Source organism: Nanorana parkeri, unplaced genomic scaffold (assembly GCF_000935625.1).
Source record: "Nanorana parkeri isolate BGI_ZX_2015 unplaced genomic scaffold, ASM93562v1 scaffold898, whole genome shotgun sequence".
Classification (NCBI taxonomy): Eukaryota; Metazoa; Chordata; class Amphibia; order Anura; family Dicroglossidae; genus Nanorana; species Nanorana parkeri.
In genome coordinates this window covers 111,067-135,668 of record NW_017307166.1, presented here as the reverse complement: position 1 = coordinate 135,668, position 24,602 = coordinate 111,067, and the positions used below count along the sequence as shown (strand labels likewise).

General features: G+C 42.0%; 2 protein-coding genes across 2 annotated transcripts in view; one reads left to right on the top strand and one right to left on the bottom strand.

The window, feature by feature from the left end:
• ERICH6 (glutamate rich 6) overlaps positions 1-16,798 on the top strand; it is a 56,051-nt gene extending 39,253 nt beyond the window's left edge. The window contains exons 11-12 of the mRNA XM_018565887.1: positions 15,149-15,389; positions 16,333-16,798. Coding sequence (XP_018421389.1) covers positions 15,149-15,389; positions 16,333-16,626 — 535 coding nt within the window. The 3' untranslated portion in view covers positions 16,627-16,798. The remainder of the gene's footprint in view (positions 1-15,148; positions 15,390-16,332) is intronic.
• A 6,325-nt stretch (positions 16,799-23,123) lies between these two features.
• GPR119 (G protein-coupled receptor 119) lies at positions 23,124-24,170 on the bottom strand. The gene has a single exon (XM_018565879.1). The coding sequence runs from the start codon at positions 24,168-24,170 to the stop codon at positions 23,124-23,126; it is 1,047 nt and encodes a 348-aa protein (XP_018421381.1).
• Between the last annotated feature and the right edge of the window lie 432 nt (positions 24,171-24,602).

The following is a 24,602-nucleotide window of genomic DNA, read 5'->3' as shown; positions in this document are numbered from 1 at the left end:
AATTTGGCGCACTGTTCTCTGGGAGAAACACCTTACAAATATTCTCGATTCAGATGACACATAGGATAGTATATCAGAACACAATAAAGAATGGGGACTTTCTTGGTATGGTAGCAAATGCTCTCAAACTACAGTCATCATAAATAAAAGAACAGAAACGTTTTCTCATTTAAAATCATTTAAACAAAAATCTCAACTTGGGTTAACTATGCAACTTATCCAACTTATCAGTGAATATTTAATGTGTACGTGAAAAACATTTTTGAATACATAAATGGGCATAAATGCTCCAAAAAGACTGTTTTGATGTCTTTCCTGGGACAATGTCCACTTCTTCAGAGTACTGTTCAACTACTGATGTGATTTACTTGCTCCTATATTAATATAAGGTATATCATGAGGGAAAAACTACAAGGAAAGGGCTTAGACATATTTACAATCATGTATGCATGATAGGGCATAGCGATTTAAGCTCCCTAGTCGCATTACATTTTGCTCAACATCACAGTTAAGATGCATCCAAGGCTTCTTTTATTGTGCTTGATCATATATATCATATATAGGTTATATCAATAGAATGCTAATACAATCATAATTAGTTGTGCTCTATAGGCTTAAAGCAACAAGACACCCAGGATTAATAGTGACAAACTATTTTGCTCCATTTCTGTAGCTATAATCTAACCATAATTTACAATAAGCACGAATATGAGGCATTGCAAGACTCTGACAGCCACAGGCATGACTGCCTGAGGCAGAGGTATGATGAGATTTGTAGTTTCCCACACAGCTGGAGTGCTGGGGTTGCCTACTCCTGCAATAGGCCCTACCCTGAGAGGTGTCAATTTTTTTACAATTTAGAGGGTTTTTCACTAAAGAGCCGAAGGACTTAGCTGAACGTTCGGCTAAGCCTTCAGCTCGGCTGCAGGAAGGATCCTTCAGCCGAACCAAATGGCTGTTCTACATGCTATTCACAATAGCTCATACAGCAGCCGAAGTATACATCCGGGCTGAACACACATGCTTCGGCTTGGCACAGACGAACACACAGCCAGAGCTGAAGCAGATTGAATCCCCTGCAATTTTGTAAAAGATAGATTAATTATTTTGACATTCATTATATTTAATATTAATAGTAAGTTTTTGTTGTTTTTTTTAACCTTTAATTGCTATCACATAGGGGGGCCAGCCTTGAGGACTCATGACGGAATTATCCCATCATGGGTCGTCAAGGGGTTAAATATGCATGTGTATTGTAGTGCCTACTTTATTGTATTTGTTACTGTTTATGTTGAATTTTAATGTATTCTTTGTTTTCAAAATGTGTAGAATTTTTGGATATGAACAGATATACACCAATCAGCCATACAATTATGGATGCCATATTAATGGCAGGACCCAAGGTTTCCCAGCAGAACATTGCCCAATGCATCATCCTGCCTCGGCCAGCCTGACTTCTTCCAATAGTGCATCCTGGTGCCATGTCTTCCCCATATAAGCAACACCAGGCCACCTTCTTCCTTTTCCGCCTGGTGCAGTTCTGATGCTCCCATTGTAGGCACTTTTAGCAGTGAACACGGGTCTGCATGGGCACCTTGATTGGTCTGCGGCTACACAGCCTCATACACAACAAACTGCAATTGCACTGTGTGTTCAGGCACCTTTCTATCGGAACTAGCATTAACTTTATCAGCAATATGAGCTACAGTAGCTCTTCTACTGGATCGAACTGCACAGGCCAGCCTTCGCTCCCCACGTGCATCAGTGAGCCTTGGTCGCCCATGACCCTGTCACTGGCCCTCCGGTTTTCCTTCCTTGGAACACTTTTTGTAGATCCTGAGCACTGCAGACCGGAAACTTCCCACAAGAGCCACAGTTTTGGAGTTGCTCTGACATCACAATTTGGCCCTTGTCAAAGTCGCTCAAATCCTTACGCTTGCTCATTTTTCTGCTTCCAACACGTCATGTTCAGGGACAAAATGTTCACTTGCTTCCTAATAAATCCCACCCACTTCCAGACGCCATTGTAATGAGATAATCAATGTTATTCAATTCACCTCTCAGTGGACATAATGTTGTGGCTGATTGGTATATATTCTTCTTGTGTTGGTTTCATTTCAAAGGTAGGGCTCCAAGGACTCACCAGCTTGTGGTTGAAGGGCTCCTCGCCCAGTTTTATTTGTCATTACACCTTTACAATAGGCTTCCCTCACAGGTTTTTTTCATAAATGCAAGTGAAAATATTCAGCCTTTTGGCTATATTTAGTCTCCTCAGAGCGGTAGACTGTTTCAGCACAGACACCCAATGTTTCTCTCAGGATATCTGTCTATCAGGCCAGAACACAGACACGCTTCTCATGCTTCTGTTCACACATGTTTCCCCCTTGCCTTACAACTCTCTTACAACTTGGTCAGTGACTTCTTCCATGCCAAACTATGCTTACTCTAAATCGCTGTACAGTGATAAAGTGCTACTCTGTCACACTCCAAAGAAGTAGGCATTGATCAGGGAAACATGTCAGAGTCCTTTAAAAAGAATAAAAAGAGAACTATGGGGTAGGTGTTTTTCCCCATTGTTCTCTTTGGGGGTCACGGGAGGACATATACTAACCTCCTCCCGTGACCCTAAGCTCAGTATATAGCGTGCTATTGCTGCGATATACTGAGAGCGCCAAAGCCGGGACGGATCCCAACAAACTGTCATGATCCACTCAGCTGTGTGAGTAACAGTGGGCTCTGCCTATGTAGAGGCAGAGTCGGCTGTGCCCGCCCCCTCCCGCGTCCATTCCTCCACTCAGCGCTGGAGGATCGGAGGGGGGGGGGGAGAATCCTTGCTGTGTGAGCACTGACAGTCACCGCTCTCTACAGGGAGACGATCGGGAAGTGATCAGATCAGCGGCATGTTTCCGCTCACTCCTCGATCAATTGAGCCGACCTGTGACAGCTTCTTTGTCACAGGTCGGCTCTAATTATGAGGATGAGTGGAAATCACTCACCTCATAGTTCTTTTTTAATAACATATACAAATGCAGAAATATATTTTGTGTATGAGTTACATATTTACTGCTAAGCTTCTGTATTATACTGTTTTTAGAAAACTTTGCATAATTAACCTCACTGGGGCTTTTCAATGATGCTAAATAAAAATTAGTTTTTTTTATATATATGATTGTTGTTTGAGAACATTTGCTCCCAAGAAAGTTCCTATATTTTATCATGTTCTAATCTACTATTGGTCTTCTAGGATGGTATGATTGCTACTTACATAGCATAGTGCCTTGGTTCTCAACTGGTGGGTCGTGACCCAATAGTGGGTCGCGACCCTGTTTTCAGTGGGTCACTGCAAACCTTCCACTTTTTGTAGGTGAGTGACATCACATTTTGGCTCCTGGCACCTCTACAGGGCGCGTAAAGGAGTTGTACAAGCAATGCACATATGGATGGAGCTCCGTCACAGCGCAGCAGCCCACACTGGACTCCAGGAGGATCCACTCCAGTTTTTGTGAGGTAGGGAGGTTGGGTGGACCTTAAAAAAAACAACTAAAAGTTATGGCCATGGCAGAGGTATGGCCATGGTGATCCTTACAGGGTGACTTTTGGGGTCCCAGTGTATATAGCAGCGGTATGACTTTGCCATGGCCATGACCTAAAACAACATTTTGCAGTGTGTATGTGTGTGTGAGAATGTCTGTGAGTTTGTGAGATTGTCTCTGATTGTGTGTGTATGTCAGTGTTTTTGAGGGCCATTCACACTAGTACAGTGCGTTAATCACATAGTACTGTGCGAATAACTCACTGTACCATGTAATTGAACCTACCGTGCATTCTGGTGTGGGAGGTGTGTTGCATTACCATTCATTTGAATGGTACCCCAAACACACCTGCCACCCACAGTTCGTACGCTCGCACTGGAACGTGCGGTACCCTAATGCCGTGCGTTCCATTGCAGTGCGACTTGGGTCGCGACTTAATGACCAAGGACAAATGTGGGTCCTGAGGTAACACATGTTGAGAACCACTGGCATAGTGCATAGTGTTTGCCACTGTACGCGCAGCCTGTGGTCATGGCTAGGGTTTATATTCAAACTGTGTGGAAGTGGTAGTTGCTATTTAAAACACATGAGTAATAGAAGAATTAGTATTCAACTGAAGAGCACATCATATTGATGAGCACAGGCTTCCTGCTGACCGCCACAGTTAACTACATTCACAACATTCATTTCCAGTACTAGTCTTTTACTAATTTTAACCTAGCAGCTAGTAGTTATAAATCTAAATTGTACCTTAGTGGCAATGGACAGGTTCTTATTTATTTCTTGAAATGTCTTTTCCTAGAACTTAACATGCCATTGCAGGCTCCATATATAACATCAAAGTTCAGCTTCTTTAGGTTATTTGAAGTCCTGAGATAAGTACTAAATTATACCTGACACAATTTGATTGTGCTTCATGACGGCAAATACGTCAATAAGCTCTTTACAGGACCATCGTTGTCAATGATGATGTCGCATTGGGTTATATTTAGTTATCTGAAGATCTGAAATGCAAGGTACATATTAGAGATTTAACTAAGCATACTTGTGAAGCAACACAGAGTTTTATGATCCCACTCAGCTGTGCGACAGTGTTGTATGGATGTAAACCGATCACAGCAGAAGAGCTCCAACAATCAGGACTTTGATTAGGCAATATAGGCAATCAGGAGATTCCTAATGTTATTAAAGCTCTGTTTAAGCAGTGATAAGCCGATGGTGTACATACTGTGCTGTGGAGAATGTCTGATGTGCAAAAACCTGTAGAAAACTAATTCTGAATGGAAAAATATTCACCCAGGGGGCTGGTCATTCCTACTAGAATGATCAGAAAGCCATGTATAAGGCTTGGGACTACATGGGTAATTTTCAGTTGTACAACTGTGCTACTAAAAGCACAGTCACTATAATAGGAGGTGCTACATAGTCTCAGTTTTTTTAGTCTTTGAGAACAAACACCCTGGTAGCCATAGCCTTAAAGCCACATTCGGTGCAAAATGATAATTTACACACCACACTGGGTGTATAAGTTATCATCGAAAAGCTGGGTGTTATGTGCAAGGGCTGCTGCAAAGTATGAAAAATCTTACCTTGCATCATGCCGTCCACTGCACACTATGCCTAGATTCCGGGCACTGAAGTAAGTGAGAGATATGACCCTAGCTTGACAGTTGCTGACGAGTTAACAAACTTATCAGGAAACTTAACTGGCCCCCAACCCAAATGCACCTCTAATCTCCACTGCTTTATTCATCCATTGGGATCTAAGTGAAATATCCAGCACTTCTGGGTAAGGGTGAACATGTGACTCATTCGCTCTCTCCCGTGCGATAGTGCTGGTGTCTTGTAATTGGCCCATCGCTGTTAAGCTGGCAATACACCTATAGATTTTCTATGGTAAGATGTAGGAAGTGCAACAGATTCCTCCATCTATGCTAAACTGTGTGGATGGAGGAATCTCTTGCTGGACCAAGCTTCAGTATCTTCCTAGTCGGCCCCGCTGGCTCTCAAAATACCTGAATCTGCATCCAATCAGATTGTTCAGGTATTTTGACAACCAGCAGGGCCGACTAGCAAGATACTGAAGCTTGACCCAGCAAGAGATTCCTCCATCCCCACAGTTTAGTGTAGATGGAGGAATAAATCTATAGAAAATCTATAGGTGTATGCCCAGCTTTACACAGGGGTGGAGAAGGAATCTATAGCTTTGTGTGAGCTCCATTAGGTCTGTTTTGGAGCGTACAGTACACAGGGCTTTCTTTGCCTTGTTCCAGCGCCCTAATAGACCCCTGATGTGGTTTAATTAGTGGTCTAATAGACCCTTGATGCTTATGTTTTTTCTATAAATATTTATTTGATAAACATTTGTGCAAATATTGTGCAACATAAAAAAAATGCAGCTATCTTTTTTTCAGAAATATATAATTGTTTTGGGGTTTAATGCTATTTTTCTAGCCACATTTTAGTATAAAAATTTTAAAAAATTGCTCCGGTACTATGCTGGTTAATGACTTGCGGCCGTACAATGTGGCCATTCTGTCTTTTGCCTCCTCCCCTTCCTTCTCTTCAGTGTATTGGAGAGGGATCTCCTTCCCTCCCTCCTCCTCAGTGTATTGCGGAGTGATCGCCTCCCCTCCTACAATGCTACGATGTAAAGTAGTGAGTGTACAGCTTGTATATCAGTGTACATTTGCTGTCCCCTCAAAATAACTCAACACACAGCCATTAATGTCTAAACCGCTGGCAACAAAAGTGAGTACACCCCTAAGTGAAAAAGTCCAAATTGGGCCCAATTAGCCATTTTCCCTTCCCGGTATCATGTGACTCGTTAGTGTTACAAGGTCTCAGGTGTGAATGGGGAGCAGGGGGGTTAAATTTGGTGTTATTGCTCTCACTCTCTCATACTGGTCACTGGAAGTTCTACATGGCACCTCATGGCAAAGAACTTTCTGAGGATCTGAAAAAAAGAATAGTTGCTCTACATAAAGATGGCCTAGGCTATGTAAAGATTGCCAAGACCCTGAAAATAGCTGCAGCAAGGTGGCCAAGCTCATGCAGCAGTTTAACAGGACAGGTTCCACTCAGAACAGGCCTCGCCATGGTCGACCAAACTAGTTGAGTGCACAAGCTCAGCGTCATGTCCAGAGGTTGTCTTTGGGAAATAGACGTATGAGTGCTGCCAGCATTACTATAGAGTTTGAAGGGGTCAGCCTGTCAGTGCTCAGACCATACGCTGCACACTGCATCAAATTGGTCTGCATGGCTGTCGTCCCAGAAGGAAGCCTCTTCTAAAGATGATGCACAAGAAAGCCCGCAAACAGTTTGCTGAAGACAAGCAGACTAAGAACATGGATTACTGGAACCATGTCCTATGGTCTGATGAAACCAAGATAAACTTATTTGGTTCAGATGTTGTCAAACGTGTGTGGCGGCAACCAGGTGAGGAGTACAAAGCAAGTGTGTCTTGCCTACAGTCAAGCATGGTGGTGGGAGTGTCATGGTCTGGGGCTGCATGAGTACTGCCGACACTGGGGAGCTACAGTTCATTGAGGGAACCATGAATGCCAACATGTATTGTGACATACTGAAGCAGAGCATGATCCCCTCCCTTCGGAGACTGGGCCGCAGGGCAGTATTCCAACATGTTAACGACCCCAAACACACCTCCAAGACGACCACTGCCTTGCTAAAGAAGCTGAGGGTAAAGGTGATGGACTGGCCAAGCATGTCTCCAGACCTAAACCCTATTGAGCATCTGTGGGGCATCCTCAAACGGAAGGTGGAGGAGCGCAAGGTCTCTAACATCCACCAGCTCTGTAATGTCTTTATGGAGGAGTGGAAGAGGACTCCAGTGGCAACCTGTGAAGCTCTGGTGAACTTCGTGCCCAAGAGGGTTAAGGCAGTGCTGGAAAATAATGGTGGCCACAAAATATTGACACTTTGGGCCCAATTTGGACATTTTCACTTAGGGGTGTACTCACTTTTGTTGCCAGCGGTTTAGACATTAATGGCTGTGTGTTGAGTTACTTTGAGGGGACAGCAAATGTACACTGATATACAAGCTGTACACCCACTACTTTACATTGTAGCAAAGTGTAATTTCTTCTGTGTCATCACATGAAATTATATAATAAAATATTTACAAACATGTGAGGGGTGTACTCACTTCTGTGAGATACTGTATATAGCATGCTCATTGTCTCTATACTGAATTGTTATGCTGTAGCTGAACTCATTTCTCACAAATACATTCATTATTTGCATGTTTATCTGTATTTCCAGTAGTAGGTTATCTCCCTATATTTGCAGAAGCTTGTTCTATTACATCTATATTTAAATGTATCACTAGTTCTTTCTAGCAGTCGCTGCGTCTGATAGCATCACTCAATGACATAATAGCATCCTACAGTAAACATGGATGAAGTGTTAGTAAGTAAGCAATGTCTAGTCACCCATGAGTTGGCTCACCTTCTAACATGCACATGGACAGAAAATGTTAAGCTTATAGCTGACTAATCGGCCATGATTTGATGTAACGCTGTCTGGTTTGAGATAACGATGTCCAGTATCAGCTAGCTAACATTTTACAGCTTCCTTTATTGAGAAACTGCAAACTTGTGTCTCTGTAATATAAAAACAGTCAATCATCTGCTATCTGCCGCCTCTAATACGTATACAATTTTCCAGTATTTTTAGAAAAGATGGGTAATGTGGTTTTCTATCACCCATCTGACAGCGTAACTCAATATATATCAAATAATGTATATCTGCCCTGGTTAAATTGAAGGTGCCATATGCATTAATCATTGAGAGGTGCAATTTATATGCATTTACATTTATTATACTGGGAAGCCAGTGAGAATTGTGCAGAATATTTGATTAGTGTCGGCGTCCATAAACAAATCAATCTGCTCAGTAGTCTTGGGGTATACACATTGTTAGCTCAGCAGCTTACTTACGGGTGCCAGCGTATTACAGATTTGTTAATAACTACAAATGCATGGACTGATTTCTCTTTCATTTGCTACCTGATAATTAATATCTAGTCTGCCTTTACTTGCACTGCCCTATCAAAAGCTGCTCATAAATGTCTCATGTGACAAGCAAGATTCTGAACAAATACTTAAAGTGTATGTCCACTTTTGCGGTCGAATTTCAGAAAACATCACTATATTTATTTATTTTATCTATATAGCTCCAACAATTTACACAGTGCATTTTACACATTTGGACAATACCAATGACACCCAGTAGGGTGGAGGTATTTAGTAGGAGACACAGTTATTATTATTATACAGGATTTATATAGCGCCAACAGTTTGTGCAGCGCTTTACAATATAAGGAAGACATTACAATCACAATACAATTCAAGACAAGATGGTAAGGAGGGCCCTGCCCCTGAGGGCTTACAATCTAAAATCAGTTGAGACCTCCTTTCCTTTTTACATACAGTGCTTTTCATACTTCAGCCAGTGCCCTCACAGAGCTTACAATCTAAGGTCCCTATTTCACATACATACATGCAGACACATACTAGGGCTGATTTAGACAGGAGCCAATGAACCTATTAGCATGTCTTTGAAGTTAAAATAAATTAAAAAAAGATTTCCTACTTTTAAGATGAGTGTGTGTAGCAGGCTTTGAGAGCTTCTCTCTCATTTCCTAAGTGATAGGAAACTCTGTCTGTCCTCATAGAAAGACTAGGGACACTCTAGGCTCCCTCTCATTAACAGATAGATAGATTTTAGATAGATAGATTTATTTATTTGTCACATACATAATCGTACAAGTATGATATGCAGTGAAATGCTTACACGACTGCAAGAAGGAGAGGGAGAACAAGTAGAGAGAAGAATCAATAATAATATAAGACATACAATATTTCTAGATATTTAACCCTTTGTTAGGAGAAACAGTGTTCAAATCTAGTGTACAACTGATATTAAGATCGGCTGGCACAGTACAGACAGGGTTAATTATGTTAACATTTATCTCCCCACTTCCTTGCATTCTGGAGTTAAAATCAGTACAGAGAAAACCTTTTCTTTCAGAATAGAGCATAGCTGCGCTATGTGAATGAGATCATGTAACAAACATAAAGTAGATGTTATCCCAAATTGGATGCAATGATGGAAATACATCTCCGGTGGGCGGCGCTCCGAGCGGGGTCATCTGGCAGTCTCCGGCCACCTACATTTCTCAGCAATGCACTGGTGATGGAACCTTCCCAGGATGCATCACTTGGGCACATTACATCACTAATACCCATGAGCACCAGGAAATAGAAAACAAGAAAATTAAAAATAGGTTTAAGTAATGAATGTAAGATGATTTTATATCAGCAGAGCTGTATGCTGATGTGAATTGTAATCAAAGGGGGTAAAGGTCCACTTTAAGTAAGAGAAAAACAAAGCAGTGATAAGTCAGTGGATACATACAGATAAAGTGTACTACTTGGATGTATGAAAATAATATAAAGGCGATATAGATATTGGAACAAGATGTAAATGCATATATATATATATAGTGACCTAGCAGTGGGTGATATAAGCCCACTTATCTTTCTCCATCTTTTTCCAGTAACACAACACACCTCTCTGCTGCATAGAAAACACAGCACACAGGCTTTTTACATCACTTTTTAGCTGTTATTCAGATTGTGCTTTGGCACAGTGCACTGAAAAGGGAAAAGCATCCCTGCTTTGTTTTTTGTTTTGTTTTCTGACCTATTGGAAATCATTATTAGCAAATGGTAAACACTTGCCACTTACCATGATAACCTTGCTGCTTTGCTCGAATAGCATGTTTGCATAATTAAATAGCTGTAGCTGGTTTCCAATATACACTGAGTTGCCAGGTTATTATGACCACCTGACGTTTGTAGGCAAATTAGCTATAATTTCGTGCTGAAGTTGCTAGAGGGCCAGACCATTATAAACAGGGAAGCAGGTTGTTTACCACGACAGTAGAAGTGATTTTTTTCTGAAGATATGGGTAAACAACGCGATTTAACAGCCTTTGAACGTGGGATGATTGTTGGCGCGAGCCATGGAGCGAGTATCAGCAAAACAGCAGAATTCGTTAAATGTTCAAGAGGGGCTCAGTGTTAAAGTGTTTACAGACTGGACGTTGAAATAAATGAACTTTGCACGATATTCTAATTATTCGAGTTTCACCTGTATATATACAAATACACATCTCCTTGATGTGTCCTCTCCAAGAAAAGAATGTCTTTACATTTTTGCCCCAGCATTTATAGTCATCATGTTTCCAAAAAACTGGCTCCAACTCTCTCAGCACAGCTTCCCTGAACATCCTGTCCAGTACAAGATCACAGAGGAGTGATCTTGTACTGGAGGAAGATCAAAGGGACAGAGCAGTGTCCAGTAACTATACTTCTACTACCTTGGAGAAGGGAGTTGTGGAGAGCAGAAAGAAGGGGAGTGGAGACCAGCTGATTCTGCAGGAAGCTAACACTTGTAAACATCAAGGAGCAGCATCCATTGTAAGTGATAGAACTAGCACATAAAATAGCTTAAACAATGTTTGACTTTACATCACAAATATAATTCACCCAGGTAGGTACTAGATGGTTAAACTTATTTGCCAAGCCCCCTATTATACACATAGAGAACATATACAAATAGCTATGGTGTTTCTTTGAAAGGTACTTCTCACACATATACTTGTCTTCATTGATTGTGTTCATTTCAATACATGTGTACTTATAATTATTCAACCATAATTAGAAACATAAATATCAACTATTTCATATATTATGCAGTCTTCTCAACGCGTTTCACAGAGTGGTTCCTAAGGGGATACAAGGTAAGGGGATCTGGTTTTGTGGAATGTGTATGACTACTGGGAGCATCTGGTGCCGAGGAGGGGGGGAAAAAGTACCAAAGGACCCCCCTGATATCCTACATGCCTGGCAGGGCCACAGGGACAGGGGAACAACCATCGAAGGAACACATAAATTCAATTCACTGCAGATCAACGGGAGGGATTTGAAGGACGCATGAACATACCTCCGCTTATGGACAGCTGTGTACTAAGGGTGGTTTACCCAGCTGGGCATTCATTGAATATACAGCACAGGTGACCTCAAATCCCATGGTATACATCTCTGGGTAAAATTGGATATATAGACGCTGCACAGCTGAGGATTTTTGTAACCCTAATGAAAAGATACGTGTTCAAATAGTGAATTGCATTTATGTGTTCCTTCGATGGTTGTTCCCCTCTCCCGGTGGCCCTGCCAGGCATGTATATTAGGGGGGGTCCTTTGAGACTTTTTCCCCCCCTCTGCACCAGATGCTCCCACTAGTCATACATATTCCACAAAACCAGATCTACTTACCTTGTATCCCCTGAGAAAGCGCTCTGCGAAACGCATTTTGAAGACTGCATAATATGTGAAATAGTTGATGATATTTTTTCTGTTTCTAATTGTGGTTGAATAATTATATGTAACCATGTATTGAAATGAACACAATCAAGGAAGACTGGGGAGAATTGGGACTTGTTCATTGTTTTGAATATGAATTAAGTTATTAATAAAATGTATAATATTTTATACAAGTATATGTGTGAGAAGTGCCTTTCAAAGAAACCCCTTAGCTATTTGGATATGTTTTCTAAATGTTTGACTTTTTCTATCCCTTTAGGGCTTTGACAATAATGAGATTGCTATGGAGATCATTAGAATTTTTTTTTTTTTAGTGTGACTGCACATTTCTTATTAATCCTGCTAATTCTAATCATCCTGAATGCCAAGAACTTTTTAATTAGAAAAGGTGTTACTTCAAGCATACACATATGAGCTTATTAAGAAGGGTGATGCAAGCAGAAATGATGAGGAGAGTGCAGTGACCTGATTGTCAGTTACAGATCACTGCAATTTACGCATAACTTTTCTCACAGAACTGTATTCATTAACTGGTGTGGCTATATGCATGCATAGAAAACTAAGGGGGTTATTCACAAAGCTAGCCGAAGGATCAGCCATAGCTCCGGCTGATCCTTCGGCTAACTTCGGCCGCCAGAGCCCTTCGGTTCAGTGGAACCGAAGGGCTGCTGTACGGGCTATTCACAATAGCCCGTACAGCTCCTGAAGCTGGCCGAGCCAAAGGCATATGCTTCGCTCAACTGAGCCGAAGTGAAACGCGAAGCATAAGAAATAATATCGTTGTTTCTATTCAGAACATATACTGAAAATAGGCGATACATTTTAGCAAAAATTAGATCACTTGAGTCACCATTTATTTTTTATTGCATGCTTCATTAATTTTTTTATGACAGTATGCTTAAAAGTCCCGTGCTCCTTGACAGTAAATGAGCCAGTTATTAAATTAATCCCACGCAGCAGGGAAAATAATAAACACTGATCTGCAAGCTTATGCAGACCCTGTACTATTTTCATCCTGTTTAACTGCAGTCATTTATTTAAAGGTATTGGATGAGTGGAAACAGAAATCCTGCTCTATCCAAAGATTACGGAAGCCTTAAATCCTTTCCAGTGAGCTGCTGGGATTGGCAACCTAGAAGCTTGCTAGATGTGTATGCACATTGATCTCCAACAGAACAAGATGTAGGTTATGTTTAATTATATCATAGTTACAGGTACTTTGTATATAATCTTTTCAGCCACAAATAAATATGATGTCCTATGTTTTGCACAAGGTATACCACCTTTTATTAAATCCACCTCTCCATTTAGGCCTTGTTCACACCAAGCGTGTTCCAGGTGCAGAGCAGTTACAGACCGGATCAAAGCTGCGTCCAATGTATTCCAATGGTATTTTGGGCTCTAGTTCACACCGCAGCGTTCAGTTCCAGAGCATGTAAAAAAACTGCAGCAAGCCCTATTTTACCTGCTCTGGAACGCATGCATACGCCCTGAAATAGCCAATAGGAATCTAGCAATGCATTCCTATGGCCAAAATATATATATTTTTTTCTATTCTGACACGGCTCCGTGTCAGAATAAGAAAAAAGAAAAAGCGTTGTTTCTCTCCTGGGCGGCCGGGAGCGGGAGACTCCCGGGGCGCCTGGTAAGCTAGGCTTTTTTTTTTTTTTTACGGCAGCAGAACCGCCGGCCAATAGAAAACTGTTGCAAGTATTGATATGTTTATTCAATACCCAATGTCACATACTGTCATACGGTGTTAATATGACAGTATGTGACATTGGGTATTGAATAAACATATCAATACTTTAAAAACCCTTCAAGTGTGTGCCGGTGAATTACTTTTATTTACTGCCCTGCTCACTGACGTCACTGGCTGCTAGGAGCTGAACGGGATGCTCCGGCTGGTGTCTCACCCAGTGAGGTCAGTGAGCTGGGCAGGACCCTGGACAGAGGCGGAGCTAGAGGTACCATGCACCCCCCTGTAGCAGTGCATGCACCCCAGCATCCACCACCGTCCCCACCCCTATGGCCTCAGGTGGCGAAATGTGTAGGGACACCCCTTGCAGTAGCTGTGTCCTTTTAGCCTATCTTTAACTGAAACAATGTACTAAATAAAGAGAGCTGCATATTGAACTACAGAATCACTCCTCTAACTTAGTCAGCTGTGTGTATAATCTGGGCTTCAGCTACTCAGCTCTGTAAACAGGTTATATTAAACATTCATATGCAATATTTCATATTTGTCTTCAAAAAAAGTATTTTTTTTAAACTTGTGACATGAGTACAAGATTTGAAATACCTACAAAAAATGTTTTTTCAATAAGCCCTACATACCATATAAATGCAAAACATAATCCATCACATTATATTTGTGTTTGCTGGTGAAGGCCCCTATAGTGTATCCTGATAGTATGGAGAAAATATGATTCAACCGTTAAATGTGTTCAGGAACGATAAAACAAATGATAGAAAAATTTACATATGTGGAATGTCAGTCTGGCACAGGGATCATGACATGCAGCACAAATGTGGATAAACTCCATGGAGATAGACATCATTATGTAGTGTATGTACGTAGCAGCAATTTTCATCTGGCAGAGTGAATCCTTCATCTTTAAAAATCAATGTTTTTGTTTTTCAGTGCAGTGCGTATAGTCATGCGCACAATCAGCTCAGTATTAGACAATATTTGCACGCAGCCTGACAAACACACCATTGTAGTGTATGCATAAACACTGCAATGTGCTAAGCTCAAGGCAAACAGCTGAAGTACATACAGTATATGTGAATCTAAAGGATTTGTCATTCTGTGATCCAGGCACCACTGCCAGACATTATTACTGTCTTCCAACTTATATTTTCTTCACTGCAGTTAAAAAGATCAGTTAGGTCACTGACTTGCTCTAGCCTGCTGATTTGACAATGGAGAGACATCATCACTCTGAATGTCACTCCTACCAGTAGGTGCCTATTGTTAAAGAAGAACTCCAGGATTTTTTCAGATCAACCCTTGCAGTGGAGCTGCCCACTAGGATTACTATTACAGGCTATACAGCAGTACTACTGTCAGTCTCCATACCCACATAACTATAACTATCCCCATCCTCTGTCCTACTACCATCATTCTATAAGACTGTGAGCATCTTTGATATCAGGGAGGAAGAGTGTGTCACTGTGTAATTTGTGTCTTGAAATATGTAGGCTGAATATAAATCCAGTGGGAGGACAGTACTTGGACAGCACAGGCGGAAGAGTCAGGAGATGGCGCTGGAAAAGCAGTGATTCTGAAGAGCCCTGTGTTCAGTTCAAGCCAATCTTCATATCTTTGAATCTTCAAGTGGGGGTCCGAATAATTGCACAGGACAAGATCTATGTATCTTTTCTGGCTACGGGAAAGCAAGCCAAATTAAGTGTTGGAAGAAAAGAGTTATCAAAGTCGCAGGTAATATGATACTATATGATACTAATTGTTATAGTAGTGGGACTCATAAAGCACTTGTATTATGAACTGTCAGTGTTATCCTAGTGACCAGCCAGTATCTAAGTGATTTTAGTTTTTAGTATCCACATAAACATGAAAGGACTAAATGACTGTTATGAGCAACACAGGCAGCTCTTCTTTCAGACACTGTTAATGATTGACTAGTCAGTCATGTGCTGCCATTTACCTAGTGCACATAAGAGTACATAGGAAGCGGTGGTCAACATACTTCATATAGGGGGCTTCAAGTGCAGCCTCTGACATCAGCAAAGGGCAGGACATAATATTCAGGCAATGTAATGCTGTAGAAAGCTATCGGAGACTGCAGACATGCAACCAAAGATGGTCAAAGATTATGGACATGCTACAAGAAATCATCGGAGAATACAGACATGCTATAAGAGATGGTCAGAGACTGCAGACATGCTCTACAAGATGAATAACTTCTAATACTATGACAATATATAACAGTAAAAATGTTCAACATCAAAAATAAGTATTTATATAACACAATATTGTTATGTAAGTGGTAGCAAAGCGAATCCACAATGTAAAACACTCCAAAAAAAAGAGTTACTGTATCTTATAACAATGTTTCCAAATACTATGATCGTGTTCTTTGATGCCTTGAAACCAAAATACTTGTGATCTTCTGTACAAGTAAAAAAACACACAGATGCACCCAATTGTCAGATGAAACCACTGAGGGTGCTGCTGGGTAGTCCCTTTATATGTAAATATGCCTATGTTTTACAAATAGTACATTCATATTCTCCTTAGGTTTCTCTTCACTATCACCTGATGGTCTATATGTGATAAATGTCAAAACATATATAGAACTTTAATACAGCTTCCTTATTCTACTTATCTGTTCCTCACTCACTCTACTTTCTTTCTCTGAAAGGTGGAAGAAATTGGAGATGATAAGCAAAGCAAAAAAATACCACTTTCTGCATCGGAAGATGAGCTCATTCTCTATGCATTCAGGATCAGGTTCCTCAGCTTACTGAATAAATGTTATGAGTGTTTGAAATCTCCATCGAAGAAACAATGGGACAGGGTCAAACCTCCCTCCTTCCTCGTGTCTCAGGCACAGAAACTCCTCTACCTCTGTAATGTTTGTGAGATTAGCACAGATGTCAGTGCCTCAATCCGGGATAACCTTCGCAGTGATGTGACCTGTGACCTCCCATCTTAGAACACGTTTAGCATATATGTCATAGCTTCATATAAAATATGTTGAACTTTTTAATATTTCATGTACAATTAAATAGGTCTGTGGCCTTTTCCCAGGTCTAGCACTTACACGGTAATGATAAACATGTCATTTCACAGCATGACTGAATGTTTCTGGTGGTAATTTGTATTTCACAATACCATTATCACATTCAGGATTCTAAGAGAGGGGAGAGCACAGAGATGACTTTCACACGGAGTTCCAGTCAGATCCACCTGTCAGTTTTTCGGGTGGACCTGATCGGAAGCTAAATGTTAGTCTATGGGCCAGTGGATGTAAAGGGACCTGAGAAAATTGAAATCCAATTACCTCCGAGTTTATCTAGGTCTGAAAAAAAGGAACAGAGCTCCATTTTGGGAACCTAATGGCTTGGAGGTAATTGGATGTAAACAGACACATGGCTGCTTACATTCAACTGCCCATAGACTTAACAGGTCTGGTTAGTTCATTTCTTTTTTTAACTGAATGGAGACGGATGTCACAAAAGCGACATCCATTCCATACTATTCAGATTAGCAGGGAATCTGTGTATGGATCCTCTGCTAATTGGAACGGATGCCACCTGTGTGAAAGGGGTTCTGCTGCTGCTGCTCCTTTATCATCCAATCAGCAGGTTGGGGCTGGTGGTATCACCACAAAGAAAGTGATTCTCTCCTCCTGGTATGTGTTGTGACAGTGGTGTGTACATCACCAAGCTTACTGAAAAGAATAACCAGAGTCTGGCTAGAGTCAAGCTTTAATTGGGGATAAGCTCATCCAAAACTGAATAAATATTAAAGCCCTGCTCCAACCAAAACTTTTTTTCTTGTTTTATAAAGGCGACTTTGTCAACTTTGTATTTCTATCTGTGGTCCATTTGGGAGATTTCGCCTCATGGCACGTTTACTTGAAATTCATCCAACTTCCTGTATATTTAATGGGTGTCAGAAGGAATGAAAAATAAGGGGAAATCTTCCTAACAGAGACAAAGGAAGCAATAAGATTTAAAGTTCTAATAAGTCTGTGGAAACCTTATTGCAGTCCGTGTCCATGCGGGAGTTTTGCCTGTTTTCCTGTCTTGGCATCAGACAGAATCAAAAAGAGAGGAGAAGATACACAGTCATCGCTAAAGAGATCAATATATCAGTGCCACACAAGGTTCCTTTTTACAGCAAAGGTCACTATTCTTTATTTTGCATGTGCTCCATTTTTAAACAAAGCAGAAAATCATACTATGGCTTTTGGCAATATGAGAAAAAGTATCAAATGTTTTTAGGATCCTAGAACCTTTGATCATTCTCTCAAGCAGCAACATCAGATTTGGTGAATGTATGACTGCTACAAAGGCATGACAGATGTAGCCTCACCTGAAAGCATGAAATAATCTGTAACATAACATTATATGATTTGTCCAGCAGGTGCATTAGGAAGAGTGCATTGGAGTGCCATTCAGAATAAATAGTACTGCAGCATAATAACGTGTGTTGCAGTTAAGTGCACCTTAACACATGCTGTACCACAACACAATGGGCTCTCAAGGCACTGTGGGAATGTGTGCGGTAATGTAGCAATTACCACAACACACATTAAAGCCTTTTAGGTGTGTTAATGTATTGTGGAGCCATTCATTGGTACTGGCTCCCTAGTACATTTACTCAACGCACCTTCTAAGCACAAATGTTGCAGCACACCTCAACACATGGTACTGCAGTACCATGCCATGTGTTGCAAAGAATGTCCAGTTTTGTGTCTATTCTGGCACAGATGAGTGGGCTGCCTTAATGCAATTCACAATAACACACTAGGATGCCAAGATGTGAATGGGCCCTCAGTGTGCTGCATATAGGGTTTCAGTCACCAGGTGGATACATCTCTCTGTAGCAAAATACATTTGATAACCCGTGTAGCCCTATCTTAGTGCCACACATAGGCGTGCACACGGGAATGCCTGGGCACACCCTAATCACCCCGAGCGCAACACCAAAACCAAGGGCCAGCACTTGTGTAAGGCTGCAGAGGCAGGCGCTCCGGCCTTGCCAAGGATGAGCCTGCTCTGCACACAGCGATCCACACACAAAGCCGGAGCCAGGACTCTGGACAAGAGGCAGATGGTAGATTAGCTCCGGGACCATCCGGCTATGCACAGCCGGGACCAAGGTCTGCTGGAGCCAGGAGGGAGGACTCTCGACAAGAGGCAGATGGCAGATCGGCTCCGGGAACTGACACAGACAAGGCTCCAGAAGCTCTTAATCCCCAATCAGTGTGAGCAGCTGCAGCAGAGGAGAGGATGTAAGTGCGCCTAACCCTGTGAGCACTAGGCTGGGGGGTCAATGTCTGTGTATGGGGGTCAATGTCTGTATATGGGGAGCAATGTCTTTATTTATGTGTATAAAAGGGTAGGGGCAATGTATAGAGAGCAGTGTAGGTATATGTGGGGGGAGGGGGGTCAATGTGTGTGTATGGGGGGAAATGTCTATGTGTGGGGGGCTTCAATATCTATATGGTGGGGGGCAATGTGTATGTGCGTATATGGGAGGCAAGTAGTACACGTACCTTTTCAGGCGTGGGCCGTTTTGTAGCGCGTTAGGGACGGGCGGAAATACGCCAAGGTGGGAACGAGACCATTGAATACAATGGGATTTATATTTTTGAGCGTTTTGTAGAGCGCTCGTCGAGCGTAGAACGCGCTACAAAACGTTCAGGTGTGAACGAGGGCTAAGTCTACATGGACAATTCAATTGCCATGCTACTGAACGTTAACCACTTGTTGCCAGTGTGCTGAAAATTAGGTGACTACCAAGTGGTTAAATTTACTCTTAGCAATGAAACTTAACGTTCTGTGTAGACGTAGCCTAGTGCTGCAGACAGACATAGGGGATTTATAGGGTAGACTGTAATGTGATGTGGGTGTCATGTATGAGTACTATTTTGTATCTTGAATTAAAAAAACAAAAACCTTTTTCAACACAGATGAGATTAAGCTTATGCTTTATACTAACTAGTTTATTAAAAACCACAGTATCTCTCTATCAGCTCAGTCCTCATTCCAGGACTGGATGTCCCCACAGCTGATCACTCTGTCCAGTCACTGCAACATTAAAGATTGGGCCCCATTCACACTTGAGCTGAGCGTCTTTGGGTGTTTTTTCGGGGGGTTCTATAGAGTTTTTACAGGCGTTGTTGCAATCATTACAGGATTATTTTAGTTTATTTTTATAGCTAATGCAAAGCTAGTTACTAGGCAAAAAAAAGTTTAAAAATGTCAGTTTTTCAAGCTTTTGTTTTGGTGTTCCCATTGATGTGTAATGGGGTCAAAGTGCTTGACTCTGCTCCAAAAGAAGCTCATGTATGTTTTTGATCTACAGGCAACAGAACACTCATATGTGAACAGGGTACAGTGAAAACAATGGGATTCCTCCTATTAAAGGTTGTTGTAGGGCTTAAGGCTTCACACCACATACAGTGCATTTCAGAGCGGCCAGCTGCTGAAACGCATTGTATCGTATCCTGGCCGGCTCCCTGCGTTCTGGGACAGGAGGGGGCGTGGCAGTGCATTGAAGTCAATTGCACTGCAGTCATGACCATTGCCCACACAGGAACGCGTGGCACATCAGTGCCTGCATTGCGCTCCAGTGCGATTGGAAAAATGTTTCCCGATTGCACTGGACCGGGATGCAGGCATTGTTGTGCCCGCGTTCTGGTGCGGGCGGCGGAGCGTGCTCGAGGTTCCATTGACTTCAGTGCACTGCCACGCCCCCTCCTACCCCAGAACACGGGGGAAGATTACTATGCGATACAGTGCGTTCCAGCTGCTAACCGTGCTGGAAAACACTGTACATGGTGTGAACAAGCTCTTAGACATTCAAGATACAAAATACTCAGATATGAATGGGGCCTGATAAATGATTTACCACTTACTATAAAAAAAAGTCTGCTACCCTCAGAGAGATAAGACAAACATTTTTTTTTTCGAAAATCTTCAGTTAATTATGCAAATCATGAACACAATTAGTAGCAAGATAATACAAAACTGACCTTATCATAAATCTTTTTTTTAGTACAACAGACATATAGTGCTCATGTAACCTCATGTAGTCTCGATGTAACCTCATAGGGGGATTATAACTGGTTATCTAGTAACCATGTGGCTGGCTTGAGAAATTGGCAAAATGAATGGGGATCTATATTCAGTTACAGTTAGCAAAAAAGATATTTTGTTAATCTATGGCCCTTGTCCATAACCCCGTTGGTCCATATGATATTACTGAGAACCCACCAAGAAGTCAGTTGCTGTTCTACAGATACATGTCCCCAGGACATATCCCAGCACTGAGCTCATGTGGTCTGCTTTACAACAGATGGAAGAATTAATAAAGATAGAGGCTGACATATCTGGAGTAGGGCTTTCTTCCTTTTTTATTTGTGTGTGGTACTGAGACTCCATATGGAAGCAAATGACCATACTGCTCAGCATAAAGTTGAGTGAGATGGAGCTGGAGGAGCTGGGATTTCTAGTGGCAGTTCTCTCTACAGAATTCCTAAGAGTTTGCAAGAGATGTTTACATCCAATTACCTCCAAGTCCGCCTAAGTCTGAAAAAAGAAATGGAACAGTGCCCATTTTGGCGGACCTGATTGGAGGTAATAGGACGTAAACAGATGCAAGTCCATTTAGATTTGACTCCCCGTACCCCCAACATGGGTCCCATTATGTCAGTTTTTTTTACTCCACTTCAAAATTGCAAGGAGGAAAAAACTGAATGGACACAGAAGAATGATATCCAGTAGATACTGCTCCAAAGAGCAGGGGACCTGCGTACAGACTCCCTGCTGATCAGAACAGATACTGCCCGTGTGAAAGGGTCCTAATAGTAACCTTGAAGCCTTATAGAAATATATGGGAAAGATAGACCAAAACATTTCATAGCTTAGAGCTGAGCTCCAGCCAAGCAGCTTAATTTATAGCTGCAATAGATATATCAAAGAACTCTTACCTGCTATTCACGACTGCAGCCTGCTGACCTGACTATTCTCTACTGCAGTGAAGCAACACGGCTAGGTCATCTCCTGGCCCCCAGCCTGTGACTGGATGGTGAGAGAGCAGCGACAGGCTGATGAAGTCATCTGTTTGATCTCTCTCTGTTAGCATGTTCCTTCTCAGCCCATGTAAATACAGCACACCTGAATTGGAACCTGTTTGAAACTGCCTAAAAAAATTGCATGGTGAGCATAATTCCTTTTTTCAAGCAGATATTTACATTTTTTTCTCTAAGAAAATAACGTGATTGAGAATTAATTTTGCTTCTGACATAAAGGAAAATTAAGTCCTGATAAACTATGTGCAGTGACCCACAGCAACCATGATAGCATCTGACCCTGATCCCAACTCCTGGGGCTTCAAATTTTGCTGGTCTTCTCTTCAGCACGATAATACTAAAGCATACATTTCCTATATTCCAGTGTTTTAGTTTTCACTCTCCATAGTTCAGGGCTGGACAAATCCCAGGAGCCATGTAACCAATGCACTTTAATAATTACAGCTGGCACCTAAAGTTTGAGGTTTTCTCTACTTGCTGTCATTGGAACTGAGTCCTAAAAAGATCCTGCTGGCTCCTGGATTGGACAGACTGGCTCCTGAACTCCACATTCATTTGTCCACCCCAGCCATAGTTACAGTGAATTAGGGTGACATGTCCACCAAGTCCATCTTTTAATATAACTCCAGAGAAAGCAAATACAACCCCAGCCACTCATCCATTGAAATACTGTGGGCTTTTTTCAGTTCATGTTATTTGGAGAAGAATAAAACATTTATTTTACACTTTCATAAACTTGTAAATCATTCACTATACATTAACAATATCAAGACAATATTGAAGATGACTACATATGCCTTAAAAGTGTAAATTTATAAAACAAAATCCTGAGATTATTGGAAAACCTGTAGTCACCAACACCGTTTTCAGGCAGTGAGTTTGTACAATGTCTGTCTAACTCAGAAACAACCATTGAGTCTGAATTACAACTATTCTGCAAGTTCTTTTTCTGCAGCCCACTTGAAGACAGATGGTCTTGTTTAACACATCAAAGAGCAATGTGAAACGTGTGGTAACACATAGAAACCAGTCACCAGTTGCCTTACACCGATCTGCAGTAAACTGAAATCTGGTTACTATGGATTTCTGCACTTTGCACATCATCATTGCTCTTTGCAGTGCTTTGTTAAATAAGCCAGAATGAGAGCTGCCAGCACCTGGGCAAACAGAAACAACACTGCAGAGAAAAACAAGCTGCCAGTCCCAGCTGTTAGACAAGCCAGAGCCACAAGGTATAAGGCAGCGCTGAGATTTGTTGTTCCACACAAGATGCCAAAGCCTGGATGAGTATTATTTTGCATTGTAAGGATGAAGTGTGTCATAGTGCAGAAAGTGCTTTGAGGTAAGAGGGACAGCTGCAATAGGCAATGTTTAATGGTATGCCATCACTCACATGTGTCTTTACTAAAGTCACCAGAGCCAATGAATAAGGACACATTATGAACACTGTCCCCAGAAGTCTGAGCCATAGTGAACTCCTCAGGCATGGCTGCTGTCCTGATGTTGGTGAACTGAACCAAAGCTAGAACCTGAGGCTTTACCTTCCTCCTTCTACAGACAAAGTGTTTGTAGAAATAGCTTCTGATGTCTCTGCAATAGAAAGTATAGATGAGAGGGTTCAAGAGGGAGTTTGCTTCCCCTAAAACGAATAGAATATCCTTCAGCACATCCACAAGTCTGCAAGATGTGCAGGTGGCTTGGACAATTCCAGTGATGTAGTAGGGACCCCAAGACAAGGTGAAGCAGATGATGACTATGAGAACGGTCCTGGCTGCCTTAAAGTGGGATGAGTGGGCTGGATGGTTGTTGTGAAGTCCACTGATAGCCCTTGTCCTCTGAATTCGTTTATGGTGGGTATAAGCAATTCTCCCCACCAATGTGTGAAGGCAGACAATAGTAAATAAGGCTGGCAGGAAAATAATGAAGCACAAAATGTACAGATAGTCGCTTTTGGCTGCATAAAAGAGCCCACAGACCCCGGTGTAGTTGTTGTGCTGCAGTGCGGGGGTTATAAGAGGCATGTGCCCGACCAAGAAGGACACCAACCACAGCACCGCCAGAGACATTCCAATGCACTTATTATTCATGAACTTCAGGTAATACAAGGGCATCCGAACAGCCAGATACCTGTCCAGAGAGATCAGGAGGAGGGTCAGCATGGATCCGATACAAGGAGTGACTGTGAAACACAACCTCAGCAGGCAGAAGAATAAATTCCTATCAAAGTCATCATCAAAGAAATCATCCAGAGTCTCCAGGATGCACATGAGTCCCACCAGGAGGTCAGCAGCGGCCAGGTTGAGTATAAAGATGTAACTCTTGCAGTGCTTCTTCTTCAGGAGCTTGGACAGGATGACAATGACCAGGATGTTGGCAATGGGGATGAGGACACTGAGAAGGATGTGCAGAGCACCATAGACAACGTTGGACATCTTTCTGAGATGTTGGATGGCAGTTGTGACATAGAGCTCCCTTCTCCGCTATCCCTTAGCCCATGTTCATGTCATTGGGGGTCTTTGTGCAGCAGACACCTGGCAGACCAAGACTTGTCACTCCAGAGTACTTGGTACCTAGGCATTGGGTGAGTCTGTAGTGTGTGCATGGATGCTGTGTGTCCCGGTACTATATAGTCCTTGTGTTAGGATGACAGGAGAACCCAGCTCGATGGAGTGAATGGAAAGGAGTGGCTTCCTTGGAGAGCAGATCTGCTTCAGCTCGTCCTTTCCTGACGTAGTCACAGCAGATAGATAGAAGTCCCCCAGCTAATAAACACCTATTAATCCCTCCCTGGAAGAGAGGTGACAGCAGACTATACACAAAGCGATACCATCACGAAACAAATGACTCCTGCAGACACCTTCCCA

Excerpts from the sequence above, each read along its gene's own strand:
- GPR119 (XM_018565879.1), bottom strand. The coding sequence starts at position 24,170 with ATGTCCAACGTTGTCTATGGTGCTCTGCACATCCTTCTCAGTGTCCTC.